The 26,267-nt window shown below is 43.5% G+C and overlaps 2 protein-coding genes across 3 annotated transcripts in view; one reads left to right on the forward strand and one right to left on the reverse strand.

The window, feature by feature from the left end:
- The window catches only part of DTX4 (deltex E3 ubiquitin ligase 4), a 35,675-nt gene extending 28,175 nt beyond the window's left edge, over positions 1-7,500 (forward strand). For both annotated transcript variants that reach the window (XM_055270574.2, XM_055270669.2), the window contains one exon: positions 3,583-7,500. In XM_055270574.2, coding sequence (XP_055126549.2) covers positions 3,583-3,816 — 234 coding nt within the window. In that variant the 3' untranslated portion in view covers positions 3,817-7,500. The remainder of the gene's footprint in view (positions 1-3,582) is intronic.
- Positions 7,422-12,285, reverse strand: MPEG1 (macrophage expressed 1). Its single transcript, XM_055270437.2, has 2 exons — positions 12,154-12,285; positions 7,422-11,884 (listed from the first exon to the last, which is right to left on the reverse strand). The coding sequence occupies exon 2, from the start codon at positions 11,822-11,824 to the stop codon at positions 9,674-9,676; it is 2,151 nt and encodes a 716-aa protein (XP_055126412.1). The 5' UTR covers positions 11,825-11,884; positions 12,154-12,285; the 3' UTR covers positions 7,422-9,673.
- Between the last annotated feature and the right edge of the window lie 13,982 nt (positions 12,286-26,267).

Genomic DNA, 26,267 nt, shown 5'->3' on the forward strand with positions numbered 1-26,267 from the left:
GTCTGGCTAGGACTCGTTCACGTGAACCCATCCTGGTTCGTAAATGGTGCCTTCTCACTGTGTCCCCACATGGTAGAAGGGGCAAGGGGTTTCTCTGGGGCCTCTTTTATAAGGGCACTAATGCCATCCGTTAGGGTTCTGCCGTCATTACCTAATCACCTCTCCAAGGACCCACCTTCTAATACTGTCACCTTGGGGGTGAGGATTTCAACATAGCAATTTGGTAAGGACACATATTCAGACCATAGCAGCAGCTTCAGTCAGCTCCATGTGGCTTCCTGTTCTGGAGGCCAGGTGGAAGGAGCAGCCCTTCAGTGGCCCATGTCCTCCCCATGGAAGGGGGCAGAGGACAAACAGAGAACCCAAGCGGAAGTGTGTAATCGCATTTAGAGCTCCTGGATGCTTGTTACTTCCACTCACCCTTCACAGGCCCCAGCAAGTCCTGGGCAAGCCAGATAAGGGGTGGGACAGTGACCTTTCTACAGGGAGGCACTTTGGGTTTCATGTCAAACGGTATGGATATGGTCTTCCCCTACAGGTGGGAAGCAGGTATTTTGGAAGAATAGGAAAATCAACCACACTGAGGTGAGAGTGCAGTGTCCCCAGATTAGGGGTCAGGACCATCCCTGATACTGTTTACCTTGAAGAGCCAGATTTATGTGCTTGAGCCCTGGAGCTACATCCCAACTGTTGGTAAAATATCTCCACTGTAAAGTCCTGCAGTTAAAACTAGTATCCTGTTGCCAAGAGCTGCTTTTCTTCCAGGCCTCCCCTTTTTATGTTAATGACATACTCAGAGTCCCTGGTACCCAGATGGGCACATTAACCTTCTTGGACTCCTGTTCTTATCCACCACATCTGTTTAGCTCATTCCTCCCTGCACTCACTGCCTTCCAAACCACTAGACTCCTCTTCTAACCCTGCCACTGCCAACTAGATCATCTTTTACCTGCTACAAGGTTAGTTATCTCAGTTTCTAGAATCAAGCTTTTTGTGTGTGAAAGAAAGAAAACGAAGAAACAACAAAGTGCAGTCTTCTCAGCTTGACATGTAAGACCTACTACAGTGTGAGTTAAACCTTCTCCTCACACCAGTTTCTCATCCTTATCCTTCACATCTGCTGTTCCAGGACCCTAACCTTGGGCTTCATTGTAGATTGAAGTATAATTAGAGGATGGGCTTTGAAGCCAGACCAGCCTGGGTTCAAGTCCCATTTCTGCCGTTTACTAGCTGTGGGAACTAGTTGGCTTCATGTCTTAAAGTCTCAGTTTCCTAATCTGTAAAATAGTGGTGATGATTTCCATCTGTATGGACAGGATGTTGGAAAAATTAAATGAAAATATCATTTGTAAAATGCACAGCATAGTGACAGCAATTGTAATTTATCTGTGCCTTGGGTTTATATTTGTTTACTATGTCTATACATCCTTCTCTATTGATATGCCCCAAATCCTTCCCTTCCTTTACTACTCAGCTCAGAAGCAACCTCCTCCATGAATTCTAGACTGATACCCATCTGAAAGTCAACAAAATGGTGATTCAGACCATGGGCTATGGAGTCAGGCAGTCCTGAAATCAATCCCTTAACCCCACCGCCCCCAGCCACTTACTAGCAAGTCTTTTACCTTTTGAGCCTTTGTTTCCTTGAAAGGGATAATGAGAGTCCAGTTTTCTGTCATTTAATGACAGGGATATCATTATTATTAGACAGCTTATTAGACAGCTTCATCATCATACAAACATCACAGGGTGTACTTACACAAAACTAGATGGAATAGCCCATTACACAGCTAGGCAATATGGTATAGCCTATTGTTCCTAGGCTACAAACCTGTACACCATGTTATTTTATTGAATACTATAGGTAGTTGTATAATGGTAAGTATTTGTGAATCTAAACATTGAAGAGGTATAGTAAAAACACAGTATAAAAGATAAAAGTGGTATATCTGTATAGGGCACTTACCGTGAATGGTACTTGCAGGACTGGAAGTAGTTTTGGGTGAATCCGTGAGTGAATGTGAAGGCCTAGGACATTGCTGTACACTACTAAAGACTTTATAAACACTGTACACTTAAACTACACTAAATTTATTAAAACTACTTTTCTTTCTTCAATCATAACCTAACCTTAGCTTATTGTGACTTCTCCATTTAAAAACCTTTTAACTTTTTTAACTTTTGACTTGTTTGTAACAACATAGCTTAAAACACAAACACATTGTACAGCTGTAGAAAAATATTTTCTTTAATCCTTATTCTATAAGCTTTTTTATTTTTAAAACTTTTTTTTTTTACTTCTGAAACTTTTTGTTTAAAATGAACACACGAACATATACATTAGCCTTGACATACTAAGGGCAGAATCATCAGCATCACTGTCTTCCACCTCCGTATCTTATCCCGCTGGAAGGCCTTGGGGATAATAACAGGAATGGAACTGTCATCTCTTATGATAACAATGCCTTCTTCTGGAATACCTTCTGAAGAAACTGCCTGAGGCTGTTTTACGGTTAACTTTTCTTTTTGTAAATAAGTAGGAGTGCACTCTACAATAACGATTAACAGTGCAGTATAGTTAAGTACAGGGCAATAGGAATTTCTCAGCTCTTTTGTAATCTCGTGAGATCACCATTGCATATGTGTTCAGTCATTGACCAAAATGTCACTATGTGTGGCACGTGGCCATACCTGTATCATCTGATTACTGTAATGATTATATGTCCCAATGCCCAACACTGAGAAAGTAAACACTAAGGAAATAGCAGCTCATATTTCTAATGTCTGCTTTTATTACTAATACTATTATGGTTTCCTCTCCTCCAGCTCATACCATGTTTACAGTAGTTCAGTTTTCAACCCAAGACATTTTCATTGGATGCTTTTTCTTCATGCTGGACACTACTCTGACCAAGGCCTGGAACAGGGCATTAGCCACTAGTCTTGCTCAACAAACTTTTTTTTTTTTTAACTTTAACTGATTTAGAACATTCTGCAGGCCCCCAAACTTTCTTTGAGCCTCAGTTTTCTCACCTCAAGAAAGTCAGAGTGCTCCAAGATGTCACTAGAAAAATATTGCACAGCTTCAGCTTTGGATAAATTAATACTACATTGAGGTAGTGGTGGCGGTAATGAAGGGCAGAACTTCAGAAGTTCTCAGATCATAAGCGCCTTCAACTCCTAGATCCTATCTTTCAAAATGCAGCCGTTATGTTGGCAGATAACATTTATCAATTAATGCGTTGTAGGCACTGTTGTGAAAATACATTTCACGGAGTGTCCAGTAAGATGTTCACAACATTTAGAGCCAGATTGTACCATTGCCATTTCATAAATAAGAAAATTAATGTTCAGAGAGGTGCAATAACTTCTCCAAGGTCACACAGTTATTCAGTGACAGAGCCAGAACTCAGCCTGTAGCTCCCAAACTCCAAGTCCAAATCTCTTTCTTTCCTCTGGGCTGCTTAGGTTATCATGATGCAGGAAGGGATGGGGCCCTTGGGAGGATTCTCTACCATCCAAGGGATAGTCTTTGACCGCCAAATAATATCTGCCTTTCATGTCCCACTTTTGTCCCTCTAGGTCCTGAAGCTGCTGCTCGTGGCCTGGGATCGCCGCCTCATTTTTGCCATTGGCACCTCCAGCACCACGGGCGAGTCAGACACCGTCATCTGGAATGAGGTCCACCACAAGACAGAGTTTGGCTCTAATCTCACTGGCCATGGCTACCCAGATGCCAATTACCTGGATAATGTGCTGGCTGAACTGGCTGCCCAGGGTATCTCTGAGGACAGCACTGCCCAGGAGAAGGACTGAGGCCAGAAGAGCTTTGAGGTGGGAGGGCCCGTGGAGACTGCAGGACAGGAAGTGAGGAGAGTGAGTCGATGTAGAAGAAGTTGGTGTCCTGCCCTCCCAACTTTCTATCCTCCCCTCCTGCCCTGTGTCCATCCCTCATCCCTCCCAACCACAGTGGGAGCCAGACTGAATATAGCGACATCATTCATAAATCTCATCCAACACAAAGGGAGATGGGATGAGGGCCATCCTGGGTCTGTTCCCATGGAGTTTTTGGTGCTGGGTAGGCAAGAATCCCCTCCCTACCCCACCTCCCAAGTAGGGGCATGGTCAGCACACCTGGGGTGTGGGCAGTGCCTAGGCACTCCATATCCTGGCTTTGGGAAGCCAGGGTTTCTTGCCTCAGCCGGCTTCTTGCTACTTCCACTCTGCTTTGAGACTGGAGTTTCTGCTATTCTCCTTCTGCTGGAGGCAGGGAGCTCTCACTGTGTAAGGTTGGGGGGTGGGCAAAGGGGTGAACCACTAAACTGCTGTGACATCAGAAACTGATGCCTTGGTGTAGAGCGAGGAAGCACTTCTTCCCAAGAGAGTCAGAGAAGGAAAAGCCTCTGGGAGCACATTCTGCTCTCATCACAGTCCTTGGCTTCTCTGGGCCCTCCTCTCCTCCTCACAGCTCTGACCTGTCCAAAGAGGCATCTGGTTCTCTCATGTGGATGGATGGACTCTGGGGTTCCTCTTTGGGGTGGCATCCCATGATGCTGTTTCTAGCCCCTCTCTGATCAAACCAGAGCCTGCATCCCACTGAGCATCTGAACTGTCCTCAGGGAGAGGAGCCCACAGCCTTCCTCCCAACTCATTCTAGACCAGCTCGAAGATTCCATGAGTTTCATCAAGTCACTGTGAGTGGAGCCCATGCTGGGCTCTGTGCCCTCTGTGTCTGTGCATGCGTGTGTGTGTGTGGGCGTGTGTGCATTGCTGGGCCAGCTTGATGGGAAGGCCCGTCATGTCCCTGCACTCTGTTTTGCAAGATGCCAAACCCAAGTTCTGATGGGGCTCCAACAGCCAGGCTGTGGTCCTTTGGCATTCCTCACCTGTTGCCAACCTATCCCGTAGTTAACTGAAACCCCAATGGAGACAGAACTGTGCCTGGGGAGATGCAATGAGGTGAGGGCTGGACTCATCCTTTTATATTTCTTTTCAAGATTGGATCAGAGCTCATCTCCATCCAGTCTTGTTTCTATGAAGGCTTCAATCTGTTTCCATGCAAATTTGCTAATCAGAGCGCAGAGCTGCTGGGTCCCTCATCTCCCTCATCTGTTATAGATTGACTTACAGTAGGGAGAGAATTTCTTTAGCTCATTCCTAATGGGGTTGGGATCACGATATGGTCTGGTCCAATCTGCATCTTGGTTGTGTCCCAAGACCCTATCTCCTCCTGAACATTCTTATTGCCTTTGGCTCCCAGTAAGGAATGAATTGGGGGCCAGGGAGGAGAACAGGGGGGATCAAGAAGGGAAACCCAATTCCCCCTTTGAAAGTGGGTTCTTTGAACTGTGTGTTTGGGGGAAGTTCCTCTGGATACTAATTTGAATTTATATACCTCATGTTTGGAGGTTTGACATATATATATATATATATATATGCATATATATTTCATAATATTTGGAAGGTTTTTGATGCTAGAAAAATGGAAACAAGAGAGCCTTCAAAAATGGTACTTAGATGGGAACCGGAGGCCATTCTTTCATAAAAGCCAGCCCCATAGCTGCTTGCTGTTAGGCCTCCAGCCATTTTGACATTGGGGTCGATAGTCGATTCACCTGCCTGTCAGTCGATTCACCTGCCTGTCACCCATTTCTGTGGATGTGCTGGTGCTGAGCCTTTGCTCCCTTTCCAAATGGCTACAGGGATGTTGATCAGCTCCACCAGAGGGAGCTCTGATGGAAGGAATTGTTCTGCCATCCTTGACCCTGCGTCTCCTGTCGCCAGGCAGCCATTGTATCTCACCAGCAGACCAGGAGACTGATTCCAAGGTTACTGCACCACAGGGCAATTTCCTGCCATAGTTAGGAAGGAAACACCTGAACTAAATGGAAGAGACATCCCTGCGGTGTTTAATGTCGCACCCGTGCCCTTTGTCAGGTTACCATGTACCAGAGATTACTTGGAGAGCCTCATGCCGTCTCTGCCTTCACACACTGGTCGAGTATCTGCTGAGCTTCTTGGCCACAAGGGTGCAGAAATAGGCTGAGTGTCCACGGGAAGAAAGACACAATGAGGCAGTAGGAGGTGGGGAAGGAAAGAAGACAGACTTTCACAATGGAATTAGGCATTGGGGAGAGATCAGTTTCCCCACGTCAGGGAGAAGAAGGTAAAGGTGGGGAAGGGGGTGGCCAGGAGGAGAAGGAAGAGGACTCAAAATGGAAAGGGAGCCGCTGTGCCCGTGGCAATACCACTTGGAGAGGTCGACTTCATACCTTCAAGCCTTTTTCCCTGGGCTTTTGATTGTGTCTGTGCCCCATTGCTTGTCCTCTCTGCAGATGCCCAGTAGGGGCTACCTCATCCTCGTGCTGTTCTTGTGTGGCTTTCTGGACAGTAGGGATCTTGAATTTCCTTTCTAACACTGTGCCCGGCAAGGCAGGGAACATTCCTCTGCCCTTTCTCTTGTGCCAACCTGGAAAGGTGTGGTCTGGGTTTCAGTGAGAACCCTGCCAGCCGAGCCCTGTGCATCCACTACCTTGACACAGGGTGTTTTCCCGCCAGAAGTCCTGCTGTGCTCTCCTGGCCCAAGTAGGGGATTCCATCCCTTCCCTTTCATGGTCTTAGCACCAGCAGCCTAGTTTCTCCCTTCAAGAGTCTCCAGGGATGGCAAATTGGATTGGAGACAAACCTCGTCAGATGCTCATCCCCTAAAAGGTTAATTGTGTATTTGTGGCTGCGTGTGCCTTTGTGTTTTCATTCTCTTCCCATTTTTGTACATTTTGGTCTTCTCTGTGGTTTTATACTTGGTCAAAAGTACTCGTCTTGGTATTGCACTGTTGTGTGCATGAGAAAACTGAGGGAAGGCTCACTGGTACAAAAAAGGACCCCTGACCCCTTTCCTTCTCTGTGGTCCCCAGCATTAGATTGGGGGTTCTGGGAGAGGCAGGTGAATGTGCTAAGTGAATTGTTCTGTTTGTAACTGGAATGTTTTTGAAGTCTTTGGTGTTGCTCCGTGAGAGGACATCGCCACCTGGTGCTCATGAGGTGTCTGTGCAGAACAATAAATGGCAAATGAACAACCACAAAATTGTTGCTGTTGTTGGCCTTCTGCTGTTTGTAGGTTAGTACACCTATCTGTGAGGGATTTGGGTTACCTCCCTGAGTCTGTAAGCAACCACAAGCCCTGCCACTGGGTGGGGGAAGTCCCTCCCCAACCACTTAAAAACAAATTTTCCACATATTACCCACCCACACATTTGACCTGGCTACACTCTTTGTTTGCCTAAAGGAACAGACCACATGGCTGGGAAAATGAGTAAGTGAACGTGTGGGAGAAAAAGCACTTTTAGAATCACGAATATTCACTTTTAAAGGTCTCTTTGCCTGACTGCAATATAGTGTGTGTTTAAATCATTTACAGTCTGTTGTTTCTCAAATAAATGTTTAATATTAATCATCCCCAAACTGACAAGAACACAAAAATAAAATGCAAATACAGAGCCACCTTTGTCACCCAAATCTGTGTCTATTTCTGATAGTCCATGGAATGTGGTTTTCTTGGAAGCCAGGGTTGGTCTCCCCACAGACCCCAGCCTAAGGTCACCAGTTAGGGACCCAGGACTTGGAAGGCAGAGCCTGTGAGCTCTTCCATCAGGGATCTGACTCTGCAAAACAACTTGATGAATGCAACCTGCAAACTCCCATGTTCTAACTTCATATGCATGAGCTGTTGGACAGAGAGTTACTTAGTTCATATTTTACTGCATATTTATGTGCAATTTTGTTATTAGGAATATAAGTTTGTAAGGAACTTTTCATTTCAATACGCAGTTAGTGCATTAAAATCCTGGGAATTTGGGGCTATATTTTGCCTTTCTGACTCAATAATCTTCTAAGAATTCATAGGAAAGTCAGTATTTGCAGACAAGTGGTTAGCTTGGCTAAAACGTACAAAACACCCAGAACCCACAAAACACTTAGAGGTTTAGGAGAATGTTTTAATGCTTAAGAGGCAGGATCAAGTGAAGAGGTTATAGAAATCAGTGTCTCTGGCTGGGCAGCCAAGAGAGCAGGGCTCAAATTCTGTGACTCACTTCTCTGTGTCTCAGTTGGAAATGAATGGGTATCCTGGTTCCCACCTTCCCACACGCTGTGATGCTTCAAACTCCTTGGGTGAAGGGCCTCTTCTCAGCCCAAGATTTTGATTGTGAACATTAACAAAGGGAACAGTCATCCTCCACAGAAGATAACTCATTAATGACATTTGATTCAGTGAATAAATATATCATTTAAAAAAATATTGTAGGGGGATCATGAAAGTAGTGGAGGTAATTACAATCAGGAGAGATTGGTATTAAAATTGAGCAAAGTTGCAACACTTGCCAGATGACAATTATGCATCCTGCTAGATGCCCCAGGGCTCTCATCCTGGAACTGAAATAAATGTGTTATAAGTGTGCTGGATGCCTTTTTCAGTTCATTTGAAAATGTGGATTTGATCATGTCAGCTCCCTTTCTGCTGGAAAAAAAAGTAGCTTGCATAATTGGTGTTAACTATTCTGTTTTGATTCTACAGAGTAAGTAATACTCAAATATGGTCTTACTTCTTGCCTTTTTTACCCCCAGCACAATGCAGACACTGAAATGTGGTGTGTGTGTGTTCATATAACAGGAGGACAGGAAAGGTAAGGACCTAGAACAATGCAGACATTGAAGTGTGTGTGTGTGTGTGTGTATGTGTGTGTGTGTGTGTGTGTGTTCATATAACGGGGACAGGAAAGGTAAGGACCTAGAACAATGAAGACTTATTGAAATGTGGGGTGTGTGTGTGTGTGTGTGTGTGTTCATAGAACAGGAGTACAGGAAAGGTAATGACCATCCATGGAAGATGAAGGGGTAGTACTTAGCACCAGAATCTTTTTCAGCTTTTACCCATCTTTCATTACTCCTTGTCTCCAAATCATCCCTTCCTCTTTGACCCACTAATAGAAGTTTATAACTTAAAATCTTTTCTGAGGACTTGATGACACTAGTCAGAAGTCCAAGAGTGGTCTGGTATAAGGGAGTGTTCATCATGGGGCAGCTGGAAAAAGTGGAATTGGCACAGGCAACATCTTTCTTTTCAGATGTTTGAGGTCACCCCGAGGAGATAACAGTCTGTCAACATAGAGCCCTCAAAGTTAAAAAGCAGTAGCCAGGCAAGACTTATGTCTTTTCAGGGCTCTTCCAGGCTCTAAGAGTGTGAAATTCAGACAGCTTTTTAAAAATCAAAATAAAGGGCGAGTAGTTCTTACAGGCAGAAACTCTTAGAGCTCACAAATTGGAAACAACTGCAAACTTCAGAGTAAATTCATAGCTTCCAAATACAAATGTTCACATTCTCCCTCCGCTATTTTTACACAAATGCATTCAGGTGAAGACAGCAACACACATTGGGAAAGGACATCTGCTTTCTATTTTAGTCCCAGAATCGCTTTTGCTTCTAGTCCCAACTGTTCCCTCTCCCCAATCCCACCCTTATCCATATAACAATATGAATTTCCTGGCCCAGAGACGTAAAACAAGAAGTCACAAATATACCTACTTTTGGTTGCACTTGCCATTTCAATGCTTAGGAAAACAGAGTGGCCAGCAATGATCACACTGGAGATGAGAGAAACCATTTTTGGGGAGAGATTTAAGCTGGACTCTGCCCCTGCTCTTGGTAAGTGGTGTCTCCAGTTGCTGCAGTGCCTGGAACCAAACTCTGCCTTTCCTCAATTGCCTGATATGCTTTCTTCTTGAACTTCCGGGTGCCGTAGATGGCCAGGGTGATAACAACAGCCAGAATGGTGGTGACCCCCACTGTGACTCCAGCTGCAGCCCCTCCTGACAGACCACCACCATCCCCATGGATGACATTCATGGCCCTCCGCAGCTCTATCGGCTCTCCCAGCCTCCACTGGTGGGTCTGGGAGTCTTTAATCCAGGATCTCGCATTCTCAGAATTGGTCACTATGACAGTATTGGTGGCAGCCTGACTCATGAGGGGTGGCCGGGTGAAAGGTGGGAGCCTGGCAGGGGGCAGGGACCCTCCTGTAAAGAGCCCGGATTTGACGCAATAGGACACTTGGCATCCATCGCTGATGAGGGCTAGGTGCTGGCTGAAGCCCCCGGGGCACTTTTTCAGAGATGGTGCCCCTAAATCTCTGGATATAGCAGGATCTACCAGGGAGTTCCCAACTGTGCAGCTAAAGAACCCGCCAAAGGGGACCGCAAACCTGCTTCCCAACTCATAGTCCTGAGAAACACATACCTTGAGGTTTTCAAAGAGTCTCAGTGGAAAGTAGCCGGCTGGGCATGACTGCGCATTTGTCATGGGGTTTATGCTCTTGCTGCTGAAGAGGCCCCCAAAAAGCAGTCCTGAGTTTTCAGGTACTTGGCTACTGGCCACACACCAAAAAGCCCTAAATTCAGCCTTTGCCACCTGGAACACATCTTCACACACTGTCTTACAGAAGACGAGGAGGGTGCACTTTCGATGACACTCCAGGTGGTTGTAACCCTCCTCGTGGATCTGGGATAACAGGTGCACCGGGGAGTAGCCAGAGGGGCAGGAGAAATCACCAGTGAGTGGATTCTTCTGCTCCAACTTTTGGCAGAGGAGGACATCCCTATTCCCTGAGAGCTGCGTGCATTCCTGATAAACCCCACCGAAAGAGAAGTTGGTCATTTTCCCCTCGCAGGAGCCATCATCAGTGTTGGCCTGAAAGTTGAAGTTGGGAGAATTGAGATCTGTGCAGCCAGGGTAGGTGTTGAATGTGTAATAGCGCTTCACAGCAGTTTCCACCGTCTTTGACACCTTCTTCACCAGGGGGCCTGGCAAGTCAGGCAGCATGTTGGGGTTGATGAAGAAATGCAGCGGCAGGCCAGAGCGGTCGATGGCCACCAGGTGGTTGGTGATACCCTGCTGCCAGGACTGGAGGGTGATGCCTGGGTAAAAAGGAACCCCTCCGATGCTCTGCACCCTGGAGTTGGTTCGGTTTGAGAGGTAGCTCTTGGTGAGGACATTCTGCGAGGTATAGTTTTCCTCAAATTTGAAGTTCACGGTGTTTTGGAAGGCAAGTCCAGCAGAGGCGGTCACGGTACTATGACTGCTCTGGCTGTCCTGGAGGAAGGAGGCCCTGATGTGGTCCTCCTGAATAAGAGCAGCCCCAGCATCCACACTGGTGATGACGTGGGTGCCATAGTTGAGGACTAGGAGTTCTGCCAGGTAGGTGGCCATCCTTGTCTGGTTGTTCTCTAGACGGTCAGAGATGTCAAGGAGCTCCTTCCTAAAACCTGAGCTTAGCTCTAAAGTAGGGTTGATTTTGACTGTGTAGATGAGGTTTCTTACCTGAACTCGGGTAGTTATAGCTTGGTCCTTCACTTGGAGGGTCTTCATCCTCTGGAACTCAGTGGAAAACTTGCCATTGACTTTGGAAAAAAGAGAGAGTTCTGTGTTGATGGAGTAGGAGGTGCTGCTCTGGTAATTTGCCCAGGATTCCAGGATTTCTGAGTTCATCTCCAGGTTGCTCTGTTTCTGGGGAATGGTGAAGATTTCATCAGGGATGATATACTGTCCATCCTCAGTTGTCCTGCAGTTGGTGTAAGTCAATTCCATAACTCGTCCCATGTCCACATTCCGCAGATTGTCCCAGCCCCCTCCAGGTAGGACTTCCAGGACAGGTAGTTTCAAGGCATTCTTGCATTTTTGAACTCCAACTTCATCCGTCTCTCCCAAAGGCTTGCCTGATTTAGCCCATGCTGCCACTGCCCAGAGAAGGATGGTGGCCCTGAAGCTGTTCATGGCTCAGACAACCCCAGCCACTCACCAGTCCTACACAGCAGCCAGCAAGCTTTAGGCAAACTAAAATGGAGAAAACAAAAGCAAATGATGAAGCAGAAAACTCATCAGTTCTCTAAAAGCTACCAGTTCCTCTTTAAGCTAATTTAATTACAAAATGGGGAAACGAGAGTTGGTTGGAATATTAAAGACCATCAGGTCTTTGAAGAATTTATGCCATACTAAACATGCAAACACAGCCCTACGTGCCTAACAGGTAACTATCCTAGTTTTCCCCCAGCTCTGGCTGGTTACTCTGCTGCAGGGGTGTGCACTTAGAAAAAAATCCTGACCCCACATCCTACTGCTTCCTCCACCAGAAAGTTTGGCTTTGCTTTTTGCTCATTTTCTTGGACTTGATGTTTCATATTTTCCCTGACTGCTGTCTCTTGGGACTCCAATGTCAGTTTCCTTTTACTATAAATGCAGAGGCAAATGACCACACCATCCTTACTGAAACACCCTGGCTCCACCATACCTGTGCAAGCTGTTAGTCAAGGCCAACCCTGGGTTTCCCCTTTGCTTGAGGGTGGAGACTGTTTCCACAAAAGAAAGGAGTGAAATTCTTGGACACTTGTCCTGTGGGTTTCACTGTTATGAGCCATAGCAATTCTGTCTTTGGGGATGGCATTGTCTGGAGCACAACTGACAGGGCCTGAAGAGGATTTGGTTGCAATATGCTGGGAAACCCCAATTTGTATTGTCCTAAGCACTCAAAGTTAGGGCAAGGAACCCCTACACTGTGTTGTTTTCATTCAGATAGAAATGTTCAAGACAAAACCACACTATTATCTAGATTTTGATTTATCAACAGCAGACAGGGGCCAAGGAATATATGTGTATGTGTACACACATTTATATATCCTCTGTGTGTGTCCAGTTTCCTTGAAGTTGGTATCTGTTATACCTTTAATTTTTTGTTCCATTGCTAAGTGTGTGTAATCAGTTTAGGTGCATAAAAAAGAATGTGGCTCTTCATTACCCAATATCTTTTCTAAAAGCAAAAATTCATTTGCTATATCATTAGAAGAATATAATTACATGAGTTTCTTTTCAAGTTCCAATGCCAGCTGTATTAGAGCCCATAATTTAAAACAATGGTGCCAGGCTTGATTGAAACCCAACTCTGCTAATTCTTTGGGACAATTAGGCTGTGTCTTAGTACACTTAGTGGTAGCCAGGGAATCCAGAGGACTTAATGAAGCTCCCAATTGCATCCTTAACATTCCCAAGATTATACCATAAACTAGATGCAGTACTGAGACTGAAAAAGTCATGTTGCAATTCACAGGTATCACTACACCATCACCTGTATGCATCCTGGAAGGAAGGTTCCAAGGAATTGAATTCCTCTGTTGGTTATTAATGCAGCTAAGAAGTGTTTTTAGAAAGAATGAGGCTAGTTACCTTGCTTCCCAGGCTGGGCTTCACAAGTTATTATCAAAACCATGATGGCGTTCTGTAAATCTAGAAATACTGCATTCTGGGTCTATTTTTTCTCCAAGACAGGGTCTTGCTTATTGCCCAGGCTTGAGTGCAGTAGCTATTCACAGGCATGGTCCCACTACTAATCAGCATGGGAGTTTTGACCTGCTGCATTTCCAGCCTGGACCCATTTAGCCCTCCTTAGGCAACCTGGTGATTTGCTCCAAGGAGGTCACCATATTGATGCTGAACTTAGTGCAGACACCCAATTGGCATAGCCCAGAACTCATGGATTCAAGCAATCCTCCCACATCAGCTTCCCAGGAATCTGGGACTGCAGTCATGCACCACCACGCCTGGCCATTCTGGGTCTATTTGTGCCACAGTTATCATGCTTCTGGGAACTGACACCAGCCACCCAAGAGGGATTAATTTATGAACCAGTGCCTAGTCTGTATTTGGCTAGAGGACCAAACCTTTGCACAGGATGTTCTAGTTAATTTATAAATCAGTTAGCCATAAATTTATACCTCAGCAACATGATCCCAGAATTAGAAAAATGAGAGTTGAATGCCCTTGATTACTTCCAATAAGTCTCTTGAAATACCTACATACTTCTCTTCAAACTATTTCTGGGATGGTTCATCAAAATTAGAATACTCTCACACTGCTTTGGAGACAAGCTGACAATTTGTTACCCTCTGCTTTCTCTTTAGTAGACCCTGTTGAGAGCTCACTCTCCTGAAATGAGAATACAAGCAAGGTTAATACAGACAATTCTATATTCAGGTGTTCCTATGTCTCCAGACCTCTAGTCACTGTATTTTTTATTTGTTCTATAGCCTTTGTCTTCATTTTATCATAGGAAAAAAAAATTGAAAATAGCGGAAAGAGCCAACAAGGGTAAAATTACGTTGTACCCATAAGACAAAATAGTTTATAGCCATCACAATTATTTAAAACTATTTTAATAACATGAGAAATTCTTATGCCATAATGTTACTGGAAAGGGTTCCCAATGCAGACCTCAAGAGACAGTTCTTGGACTTTGTGCAAGAAGGACCAGGGCAAGTCCACAGAGTAAAGTGAAAGTTAAGTTTATAAGAGAAGTAAAGAAACAGAAGAATGGCTACTCCACAGGCAGAGCAGAAGTATGTGCTGCTTGATTAAGGATACTTATTGTTACTTCTTAATTATATGCTAAACAAGGGGTGGATTAATCATGAGTTTTCTGGGAAAGAGGTGGGCAATTCTCAGAACTGAGGGTTCCTCTCCTTTTTAGACTATACAGGGTAACTTCTGGAATTGGCAGTCATGGCACTGGTGGAAATATCTTTTAGCATGCGAATGCACTATAATTAGTGTATAATGAACAATGAGGATGACCAGGGTTCACTCTTGTGGCCATCTTAGTTTTGGTGGGTTTGGGCTGCCTTCTTTATTGCATGCTGTTTTATCAGCAAGATCTTTGTGATCTGTATCTGTATCTTATGCCGATCTCCTCTCATGCCGTGATTTAGAATACTTAACCCTCTGGGAATGCAGCCCAGCAGGTCTCAGCCTTCTTTTACCCAGCCCCTATTCAAGATGGAGTTATTCTGGTTCAAATGTCTCTGACAATAATGTTACGAAAAAAAAGAATGATAAACATTCAGCATGACCCCAACTATGTACATAACTAGAGGGATGTACGCCAATGCATAGACAGTAATTACATCTAGTTGAGAGGTTTTTCTAAATTATTTTAATTTTTTCCTCTTTTCTGTGTTTTTTGAGTTTTCAACAATGAGCATGTATTTATTAACTTGAGAAATTTGTATTCAAACCCTATTAAGTACCAAATAATGATGGGTATTGGGTAATCATCACTTTTGTGCTCAGGAAAATAACCAATGCACAACCATGTAAAAAACAAAAGAAACAGGCCATGCAGGGTGGCTCACGCCTGTAATCCCAGCACTTTGGGAATCCGAGGTGGATGGATCACTTGAGGCCGGGAGTTCAAGACCAGCCTGGCCAACATGGAGAAACCACATCTCTACTAAAAATACAAAAAAATTAGCCAGATGTGGTGGTGACACACAACTGTAATCCCAGCTACTCAGGAGGCTGAGGCAGGAGAATTGCTTGAACCTAAGAGGCCGAGGTTGCAGTGAGCCAAGATCGTGCCACTGCACTCCAGCCTGCGAGACAGAGTAAGACTGTCAAACAAACAAACAAACAAAAAACCTTAGTTCTGGAATTGTTATATTCCTGAAATGACCCAAAGCCTATGGATTCTGTGACTGCTGTGCTCAAGGAAGTTCTCTTTCCAATTCTCTGGGAAACAGTGAAAGAAGTGCAAATGATGGGAAATTTGGCTTAACTTAATTTTACATACCAGGAGCAGAAGAACTGCTCATAAGAGTCACATATGAGGAAGTGGTGACCAGTGCGCTTTACCCACAACTTTTCTGCTTTATTCTGTTCACCAGAAATTTCCTTTGCTTTTTCTTGTACTAGAATACATATGCAGTCACATAACCTCCCCAGATGGCCACACTTGGGGAATAATGGCCTGTGGCTAACACTGATCTCTAAAAGAGAGAGGCATCTCATCTACAAAAACTTTGCATCTGCATTGCTGAAGGGCGATTTCACTTCCTCCAAAAAGAGGCAAGAAGGAAGTCCCACATCTGCTTTCTTTCTCTGTTTGATCCCGTGCAACCTTCTGACACCATCTCATTCAGAGCCAAACCATGATTCATGTCTGAGGTTCGCTTCTGTGTGGGCTTGGAACTAGTCCAGGTGTTTCCTACTTCTGCATTTCACCTGTGGTCTAAAATGGGGAGGAAAGTCTAGTTGTATTTGCTGGGACAATTCCCTTTCAGCGGGAATCTAGGAGACCAGTGTGAAAACTGATAGTTAAATAATCACTAAGTAGATCAGAGAACTATGGCTTTTATAGACTTTGGAGTAAACTTTGTTATGGAAAATCTGGAAAGTATCAGTGAACAAAGTGGCAGTATTTTCCTTTCTGAACAGTTGATTCCTAGTCTGATGTTTTAAGAGTTGCGTTGTCAGCTTCTTCCCCTCAGAGGCTCTTCTTTCCACCAGGATCATTTGGTGATCTGACCACAAAACTAAGAACATAGTGATTTCATGACTCCTTTTAATCTGGAGGGTGAAAACAGAAGGCCCATGTGAAATGTTGCATATTCCCATTAAAAGCTAGGCCAGAATTTGATGGCCTAAGCCATTTCATTTCTGTTCTCTATTAGCACTCTTTTTCTTCCTCTCTCTTCCGCTTTTCTTGATCCATATTCTCATCATCAGTTATTCCCTTTCTCCTCTTTTTTTTCTCTTTGGCATTTGCAAATTTAGATTTGGAGGACACATGTCAGTGATTTGAGGTGGTACTTCCACTGGACTAAAGAGGAGCTGGTTTGAGGGTGTGAGCGTGTAGTCTCAGCTATTCAAGAAGCTGAAGCAGGAGGATCCCTTGAGCCCAGGAGTTCAAGGCCAGCCTGGTTAACATAGTGAGACACTGAAAAAAAAAGCAAGAAAGCAAAAGGGAAGGGAAAGGAAGGGGAGGGGAGGGGAAGGGAAGGGGAGGGGAGGGGAAGGGAGGGGAGGGGAGACAAGAAAAGAAAAAGAAAAAGAAAAGAAAAGAAAAATAAGAAGGACACCCTCATGTGGCAAAAGCTTAGCCTTTTTAGCCTGTAGGCTTCCACACTCCTATTCCATGTCATGGCAGACACCACTGAGCAGTCATACCCTTGATTTCCACTGAGCCCTGAGGTTGCCTCAACATCGTTATCAACACAGTTCTCTAGGACATTCTAGTGAAAGCCTAATTCATCAATCCATTAAATAAATACTCCTTGAGCATCTGTTATTGGTCATTTGAAGGGTCTAGGAGGCAGAGTAAGCCCTGAGAGCCACTGTTTCCTCTCCATCTATCCTCCAAGCTACGCTCTACAAAGATTGAGCGTTAGGACCAACTCACTTCCCCTGCCCATCTGCCTTCAGGCTTCCAAATAACATTAGCCTAACATAAAAAGTACCTCTTGCATTATCGTTCAGCTGAAAACAGTTTAGTATGAAGAGCTTTGCACACACAGGACTGGAAACACAGTGGAATTTCTCTTATATCTTCATTTCTCTGTCTCCACTTCTTCTCTCTCATGTAACTTCTTTCTTAAGGAAGATGTGAATAAAAGCAGTGATGGAGTTATGGAGTTGCATTCAGTCTCTCTGGATTAACTGCTGTCAGACTTCATATTTCTAAAGTTGTTTCATTATTAGGTAACATAAAACCAGTCTCACATTCAATCTTTTCTTCTTTTATGCTGGGATATTCAGATAAACTTTGAGAAGAAGCAAAGCAAAATTGCCACCATTTTTCTTTGTGCCTGAAATAACCATGAATAAGTTAAGGTGAAAACAAGCAATTTACATGAGGTGATTCTTCTATCACAGAATTATAAAGAATTTGGAGCTTTGGGTCCTCTATTGAAATGTTCACATTGCCTCTTCTATTTATTGGTAATCTTAATATGAGATTAAGAGCAAAGCCTGGACTGTGAGTCTATTCAGTCCCTAAGCTTTGTTCTTGCTTTGCTAGTCACTCAAATATCTCAACTGCTAGACTGACAAATATAGATGGAAAATAGAGGTTTCAGAATTGAGATACAGGCAACATTCTGGCTCAATAGATGACTTTGTGCAAGTCCTGGAGTTTCCCTAATCCCTCATCTTACCAACCGTGAAACACAAACAATATGAGCTTCCTCTATACTGTAGATGAAGCTGCTAAGAGGACTGACTACAATCATCCATGTAAATCTCAACATGGTGCAGGCAGGAGCTCAATGTATACCAGCTCTCAGCTTTGCTTGCTGTACAGTCTTCAGGATAGGAGTGGGGGGAAAGGCATGTTAGAGCATCTCAGAAGCTTGACTTTCTTCCCCAATTATGGATTTGACAGTATGAGAAGTCATATTGACTCAGACAGACCACCTGACTATTGTTTACTAATATCCTAAACAAAGGTATGAATCTCTTTAAGAAAAACAATGTGGTTGCAATGTCATCTGAATTAATGATGTAGGTAAATGAGAAGTGATTGGTTGCTTTATCAAAAAATTCATTTTAGGAGTGCTTTACAATGGGGTTGCCAAACTTTTTTCTATAAATGAGAAGCTAGTAAATATTCTGGGCTTTGCAATCAAATGGTCTCTGTGGAAACTACTTAGCTCTGCCACTGTAGTACAAAAGTAGGTGATAGGAAAATCAATGAGCATGAGTGTGTTCCAATCAATCTTTTTAAAAATAAGTTAAGGCTGGATTTGGACTATAGTCTGTAGTTTACTGACCCTCAATTTAGAATGATAGAATTATAGAATCCCATAATTGAAAAGGACGTGTCCTGCCAGCAAATGATTTAACATCGTCCAATAAAGTCTGACAAAGTGGTCATCCAACCTCTGCTTGGATGCATCCAGAGCATGGCGGCTCCCTAGCTCCTGTGAAGACAGTTCTGATCTTAAAACCCTCCTGCTTCAACTGATCTCAGATGGTCTGTTTGATCTTCTGGTGGCTGATCGCATTCTTCTTCTATGCTGTGACTGTCTTGGCAGTGATGCTGTATATCGTATCCAAGCATAATAAGATGGTAGCTTTAGATGGCCATGAGCCTAGAGGTCCTGTGAGGATGTGACTGTATCTATCTTGTTTACTGACTAATTGGAATGAATGAGGACCACAATGCAAGGGTTCCAGAGGCCTCCTGTTGGGTCAATTATTTTTTTTGTTACTGGAGAATTTCAGTGGTTTTCAGGTCAGAGATCAATATGAATAGGGCAATTAATGTGCTTGAAGAAGCACCAGTTGACTTTCAAGAAGAAAATATTTCAATATTTCCACAATCCCTCAATGTGGGGATTTTTTTCTGAAGAGGTCTTATATGACCCAGGAGAGTCCTGCCCTACATGATAACTGTGAGGCAGGAGATGCCCAATTTCCTGGGAGAGCTATGAGGCTTTCCTCAATTTCAACCTAACATAAGTGGGAAATATTTACAAACTTAGGGACAATTAAATATGTAAGAAAATTTTGCAGTGAGCATTAGGAAGGGTTGTAAAGGCAACCTCAATTGAAGAGCTATCTTTTCAGGGGCAGGCAAAAAGATGGGTGGGGACAGTGACTCAAACCTGAAGTGCTCTCTCTAGCGCCTGGGCAGTGCATGCTGTTTATCTAGATTGGGCTACTTCCTAAATTCTCCAGGCTAATTTCTGCTTGTCCTCATATTTCAGTTTAAACATGATTTCTTCCTAGAATCCATTGTTGAATCCATAGGCCTCTGTTGTAAGATAACAATTTATGTGCCTCCCTAGATTCCATCAGCAGCACAAGCTTCGCAAGCCCTTGGCTACTCCCTCTGTGTAGATTCCCAGGTTGTCCTCCATCCCCTCACCTCCAAAACTACTTGCCTCTCTCCCAGGAAGAGGCCTGGGCTCTGGCATCGTCTCCCCCTCTCCAGTGGTTCCTATGCAAGTCCAGCAAGAGTAGGGTTGCTAGATTTAACAAATACAAATTCAGGACACCCAATTAAATTTGAATTTCACATAAACAATGAATATGTTTTTTAGTATAAAATGTCTCATGTAATACTTGGGGAATAAAAAAATTATTCATTGTTTATCGAAAATTCAATTTTAACTGAGCAGCCTGTACTTTATCTGAAGACCCTAAACATGAAGGACCTCAAAGAGATTCTGGTTCCTCTCATCATATCTGGACTCCACTGAAGCACCAAGTCATCACGTGTGGCATCTGGCTTCTCCAGTGGCTGGCCAGAGGTGCCGCACAGCCCAGAAGTTAAGAGGACTTAATTCCACAGGGCAGTGAACATTGATGAATTAGAGCTGAGATACAGGAGAGATCCAGCAGACAATTTCCTCTCCTTTCTTCCTCCAACGGACTGTCCCGAGCCCTGGTGGTTACATATGGTCTGGTTAAAGATATTAACCACCTGTGTTTTTCACTGAGCTGTGATCAGCTCAGTAATACACCCCTTTAGATTTGCTTCCTCTCCTTCTCTACCTTATCTCCCTTGCTCCCTCACATTTGCTGCCCTTGGATTGCACCTCCCAATAAAGTGTTATTAAATGATAGGGTATTAAATAATACCAGAATCTTCCTCTTACATGCTCCAATAGCACCCCTTGCATTATTAGTCTGTATTTCAATTGACTTTTTGTTTGACTCTCTCCTCTAGTGAATGTAAGCTCTTTAATGGCAGAGGACTGTGTCATTGGTTTATCATTCTCTTCTTGGAATGTAGCAGTGTTTGATACATAGTTTGCTTATATTGAATGAATAAAGACGTGAATAAAACAGACAAATCTGACAGTGTTTCTCAAACGTTTCCCTGGAAAAGTAGGCCATGACTCATTGAGATGGAATACTCAAGCTTAAGTAACATTATTATGAAATTTTTATCTCAATTTACTTCAATATTTTTGAACAGTTACCCTGGGTCCAGTTTGTGCTATTTGTGTTTCTTACTATAAAAGAATTGGTTTTCTGGTCTGAAGTTATATCCTTGGTAAACCTGGGATGGTGTAAACCTGATGTCTTATATAATGAATCAATTACAAAGCCTAAAGACAGTGCTCCTCTATGCCAAAAGCTTTGGCCTTATTTACATCTGATCTGGTCTTCAAGGCTCTGACCCTGCAAGGCTGAACCCATAGCCAGTTCCATACCCACCTTGCTTGCCATCTTTGCCTGATATCTGCAGCTAATGAGGCTGTCCTAAATGCACCTGGTCTTACCCCTCTCCCTGTTCCTAACCCTCCTACATAGATATAGAAGCCGGGTGGGGCAGAGGTTGGGAAGGAAGGAGAAACTATCACAGAACCTGACTTGCCTCAATTGTAATAACACTTTCATTATGCCAACAGCAAGAGAAGGACTAAGTAGGGGAAAACTAGGAAAGAGAACCAGGTCAGCATAACGCAAATACAAGACAGGAGACATTTATTTAAAATTTCTAGTTATCAGAGAGCCAAATAGGAGCTTTGCTAATTAGAACTAGGGTCCTCACTCCAGCTTTTCCTGGATCCTTGATAGGTCTTTCTGTCTCTCTTTTCCATTGGTCCTCTCTTGAAGCTAGATTTTTAATTTTTACCTTGAGAAATTAGGGCCTCATGGGACAGAAAAAGTAGCACAGGGCTAGAAACCTGGCAACTTTGATTCTATTCCTTATTCTCCCACTAACCTAAGGGTGACTTTAGACAAGTCACTTCCCCTCTCTGAGTCTCTGTTTCCCCATCTGGAAAATAAAAAAGCTTGAGATTCTCTCCAGCATCTGAATGACACACGGTCTAGGATTCTGCAATCCAGTGATAACAAACTTCTTCAACTAAAAATTATGACCATGATGTTTTACTTGAAAAAAAAAAAGAATATCTTGTTGAATCCAGGTCATGGTGTGGAAATTTTCCCGTGTTTTGTTTCTGCTGATACTTCCCCCTTATGACTTGCTTCCTTGTGTGGTTTGTAACTTATGAGTCTTGAGCTGCATTTCCTCTGGGGTTGTTTGCTGTGGGAAGCTGGTTTGCTCTGGTTTATAGAACTGTCCCTCCAAGATGGTTTTAGCTTTGCCTCTGCTGAGGCCTACTCTACCAGTATATGAGGCCTTAGACTCCATATACTGAATAAACTTATACTGAATATGCTGAGTATATGAGGCCTTATGCCGAACCTGTGTTTATGGTAATTTCTTGGTTTGGGATAAATGTGAACAAAAACGTCACATCTATGTGGTCATAAGGCTTCTTGACTCCCAAGACAGTTCCATCACCGCCTTGAACACTGTACACAGGACCAGCAGCCTGGATCCCCACCCAAAGCCCTTAAAGCCCCAAGACTCTGCCATTAAGTCTGTGTAAGGCCCAGCAAGCTCCTTAGCCGCAGGGCTTCAACTCCCACTTACTGCTCTAATTTTGCGTTCTCTCTTTTTGGCCTTCAGGTATTTCCCTTTCTTGGTTTTGAGCTTGAATCTTTGTGTTTGAAGAAATGTGTCTATACCTGAGTGTATGCATGGCGGGGTTTCCATGCATCAGCTCACCCAGCCAAGTTCTCTTTTGTTATAATTATTTTGTAATGGTTAACTTTTTCATAGATATAACAGGTGGCCATGCATGTATTGTGGTTTCAGGGCTGTGGGAAACAAACTTTCCTGCTGTCACACCCCTGCCCTGAATAAAATAATACTTTCACAGAAGTCTAAAACCCTTTTGTTCTGGAAGTAACAACTTTCTTTCCATAGGGAGAGCTCAGGCTGCAAACGTAATCTGCCTTCCCTCTCCCTGAACCACTAGAATAAAGATGAAGAACTGCTATTTCACCAAGTGATGACAACAGAACTTTCCCTGAGAGTCAGGAGAGGGCAAAAGAGCAGCTGGTGATTGCATCAGTGACGTGGGGAGAGAAAAAGACAAAGAGAGTTGAGGTCTTAGGGTGGAGTAAGGTCTGGAGACTAACTTCACTGGCAGTGGGATGTTAACAAGAGCCAGATCTCTGCAATGTTCTTCTCCTTTACTTTCATGGTGGGTGAGATAATATGAAGGAATTCTTCATGGAGAGGAAAGGTTATGGTCAGCACATGAGGAGTCAGGAGCAGTCGGCGTGAATCCTAGCTCTGCCACCATCTTGCAAATGGCCTCCTGTCTCTGGGCTTTCATTTTCTCACTTACAAAATTAGAGGATTATATTAAATTTGTGGATTATAAGCATTATTCTGCTGTAGAGCCTTTCTTTTCCCATGTAAGCTTACATGGAAACCAAAAATATAAAACATATAAAAGAGGAGCTCCCTCCGTTGAGCAGGAAGCAGGGTGCCAAAGCCCAGAGGTTCACTTCCTCCGCACCTCTCAGAGCAGGCCTGGGATACCTGGAACACAATCTGAAAACTGCCAGTCCGTATATTCTCTTATGGTTTCTTCCATTTGAGGCATGATAATTATGATGAGAAGAAGAAGTTTCCCAAGCCACCGGATTCATGGGATAGAGCTGAAGTAGCATGATTTCCTTGAAAACAGGAAATTAGAGTCGCCAAACAGTGGAGCAAGGGTTTTCAGACCGTACTGCCTTCTTCCTTCTAGAACCTTTCACCTCCTCTTGGGTAAGTTGTCAACAAGCAACACTCAGCTGTTGTGTGATAAGTGGAAAGATTGCTGGGCCAGAAAAGAGTGCTTTCATTAACCAGCTGTGAGACATTAGCAAATTATTTCCCCACTGGGAGCTCCAGTTATTTGCTTGTAAACAGAGGAGAGTGGGTAGAGTAGTCACTAGGAGATCACGGATAGCTCTAAAAATGTTGTGAGGTACAGTCAAATTAATAATGTACTCTTCCCCAAATTTGTTGAGCAAATACTGAGTCAGGCACCAGTTGCTTTGTCATGAAGATTATAGAGTCATTCAAGGACAGACATTGAACACGATGCACTATGTGAAAGAGAAGTTCAAGATGCTGAGAGAACATAGCAGGGAACTCAATGTAGCCCTGGGGATCAGCATGGCCCTCCAAGACAGACGGAGAGGGAGATGGAGATTCAGAGACAAAGAGAGCCACACATGGAGACAGAGACAGAGAACCAGAGAGAGAGAGAGACAGACAGAGATACAGAGAGAAACAGAAACAGACACAAAGAGAGAGACAGACAGAGAAAGAAGAGACAAAAACAGAGTCAGAGAGAAAGATAGCGACATAGAAGAACAGAGAGGAATGACAGAGACAGAGACAGAAATAGACACATATATAGAGATAGAGACAGAGATATATACAGAAACAGAAAGACAAAGAGATAGACATAGAGACAGAGAAACAGAAAGAGAGAGAGAAAAAAGAAACAGAGAGATAGACCATGGATAGAGATACAGAGACAGGGAGACAGAGATAGAGAGACAGAGTGAGTCATAAATAGAGACAGAGAGATAGAAAGGCAGAGACAGAGACAGATTGTTTTAGTCCGTTTTGCATGGCTGTAAAGGAACACTTGAGGCTGGGTAATTTGTAAAGAAAATAGGTTTAATTGGCTCACAGTTCTGCAGGCTTTATACAAAGCACAGCACCAGCATCTGCTCCTGGAGAGGACTCAGGAAGCTTTGAATCGTGGCAGAATGCAAACGGGGAGCAGGTGCATCACACATCACATGGCGAGAGTGGGAGCAAGAGAGAGAGAGAGAGAAGGTGGATGTCCCAAACTCTTTCAAACAACCAGCTCTCAGGTGAACTACCTGGGCAAGAACTCACTTATCACCAAGGGGATGGTGCTCTTCCATTCATGAGGGATTCACCCCTATGATCCAGTCACCTCCCACCAGGTCCTACCTCCAACATTGGGAATCCCATTTCAAAGGGAGATTTGGAAGAGACACATGTCCAAACCATATCACAGATAGAGAGACGGAGACTGAGACATACTGAAAGGGAATGGAGATAATGTTGGGAAGTCTAGGATGACTACAGATTACAGAGGTGGCTGTGGTTTGAGCAGAGGCTGGAGAGACAGGTATAGGAGTGGATTTTATTGTACATTGTATATGATAAGAATTGGGGACTTCATCAGTTAATAAAAGGTTTTATTCAGGAGAGTAAAATGATACAATTTCTCTTTTATAAGATCCCTCAGGATATTCCATGGGGGTGGGTTGGAATCATTTTGTGTATCATTGCAGTAGGTTCCTATGGCTGTCTCAACAAATTATCACAAATTTATTTTCCAAGTATCAGGGATTGGGGGAGCAGTTAATAAGGAGAGGGATGGATGTTTTAAAGTTTACCCCTGGATTAAGCCAGGTAAGAAAAGTCTGACACACAACAGTGTGCTGGAGGTCAGAAGTCTAAAATTAAGGTGTCTTCAGAGCTGCATTCCCACTGGAGGCTTCAGAGGAAAGTATGTTTTCTTGCCTCTTTCAGCTTTTGTGTTCTTAGCTCGTGGCCCCTTCTCCATATCATTCCAAACTTCTGCTTCTGTCATCATGTCCTCATGACCAACTCCTTTATAGAACATAAGGTAACACATTCACAAGCTCTGGGGGTTAGAATGTAGACATCTTTGGGAGAGGAGGGCTTATTTTTCAGCTGACCACAATCATTATTGAAAGGCGATGGTCAAAGCTTCAAACACATAGGCCCTTTAGTGCCCTCAGAAGGGTGGATGGTAGGATTTCCTGTGATTCTTTACAAATAACAGTGCTAATACTTGACAGTAAAAATAAACATGAAAAGCTGCCTGGAATGTCCTCTAAGATCTGCCAACTCATTCCACATTGTTTATTGAGCCCATACTGTATTGTTGACTATCACTGTATGTAGTTTTCCATTTCAAATAATAATCACCTTCACCTGGTATATTCTCTTCCTCAGCAAACTGTCAGTGAGAACAGTAGTACGATATGTTATTTATATCTCAGCACATGGAAAAGTAGTAAAACATGTGTGTTTTACTATTGTTTTATTCTTTTGTTCCTGACTCTACTCCACATCTCTATAGGTAGGAGAATGTGTTGGTTTCATTGAAGGTAAAAGTATTTGTCGAAGTGTTTGTCAAAATCTCTTAAACTGCCATTGAGCAATTGGTAAAGGGAAGAGGGTATTCATTTGCTCCCTTACAATTTGATTTTATGCTTTGATTTAGGGACGGGTTAAAGGACTTAGTATTTTTGAGCAGATATTAGAGACCATCTTCATTAGGAGTTATCCCCATAGGTTTTCAGATTTTTAGCAGTCTATCTTTCCCTGCAGTTTTAGCAGTTTTTGTCACATAAAGGGAGTTGTGGTCCTGTTAAAATGATCATAAATAGAAGTACTAAAGTCATCATCCTGATAGAAAGGGGGCGGTTCCACATTACATGGATGAGTTACCAAAAATTAGGTTATGATGCTGTTCTGTGGTTTCTTTTAAAAAATGATTTTCCTTCTTATTTT

The sequence above is a fragment of the Symphalangus syndactylus genome, chromosome 1 (assembly GCF_028878055.3).
Source record: "Symphalangus syndactylus isolate Jambi chromosome 1, NHGRI_mSymSyn1-v2.1_pri, whole genome shotgun sequence".
In the NCBI taxonomy this organism is placed as follows: Eukaryota; Metazoa; Chordata; class Mammalia; order Primates; family Hylobatidae; genus Symphalangus; species Symphalangus syndactylus.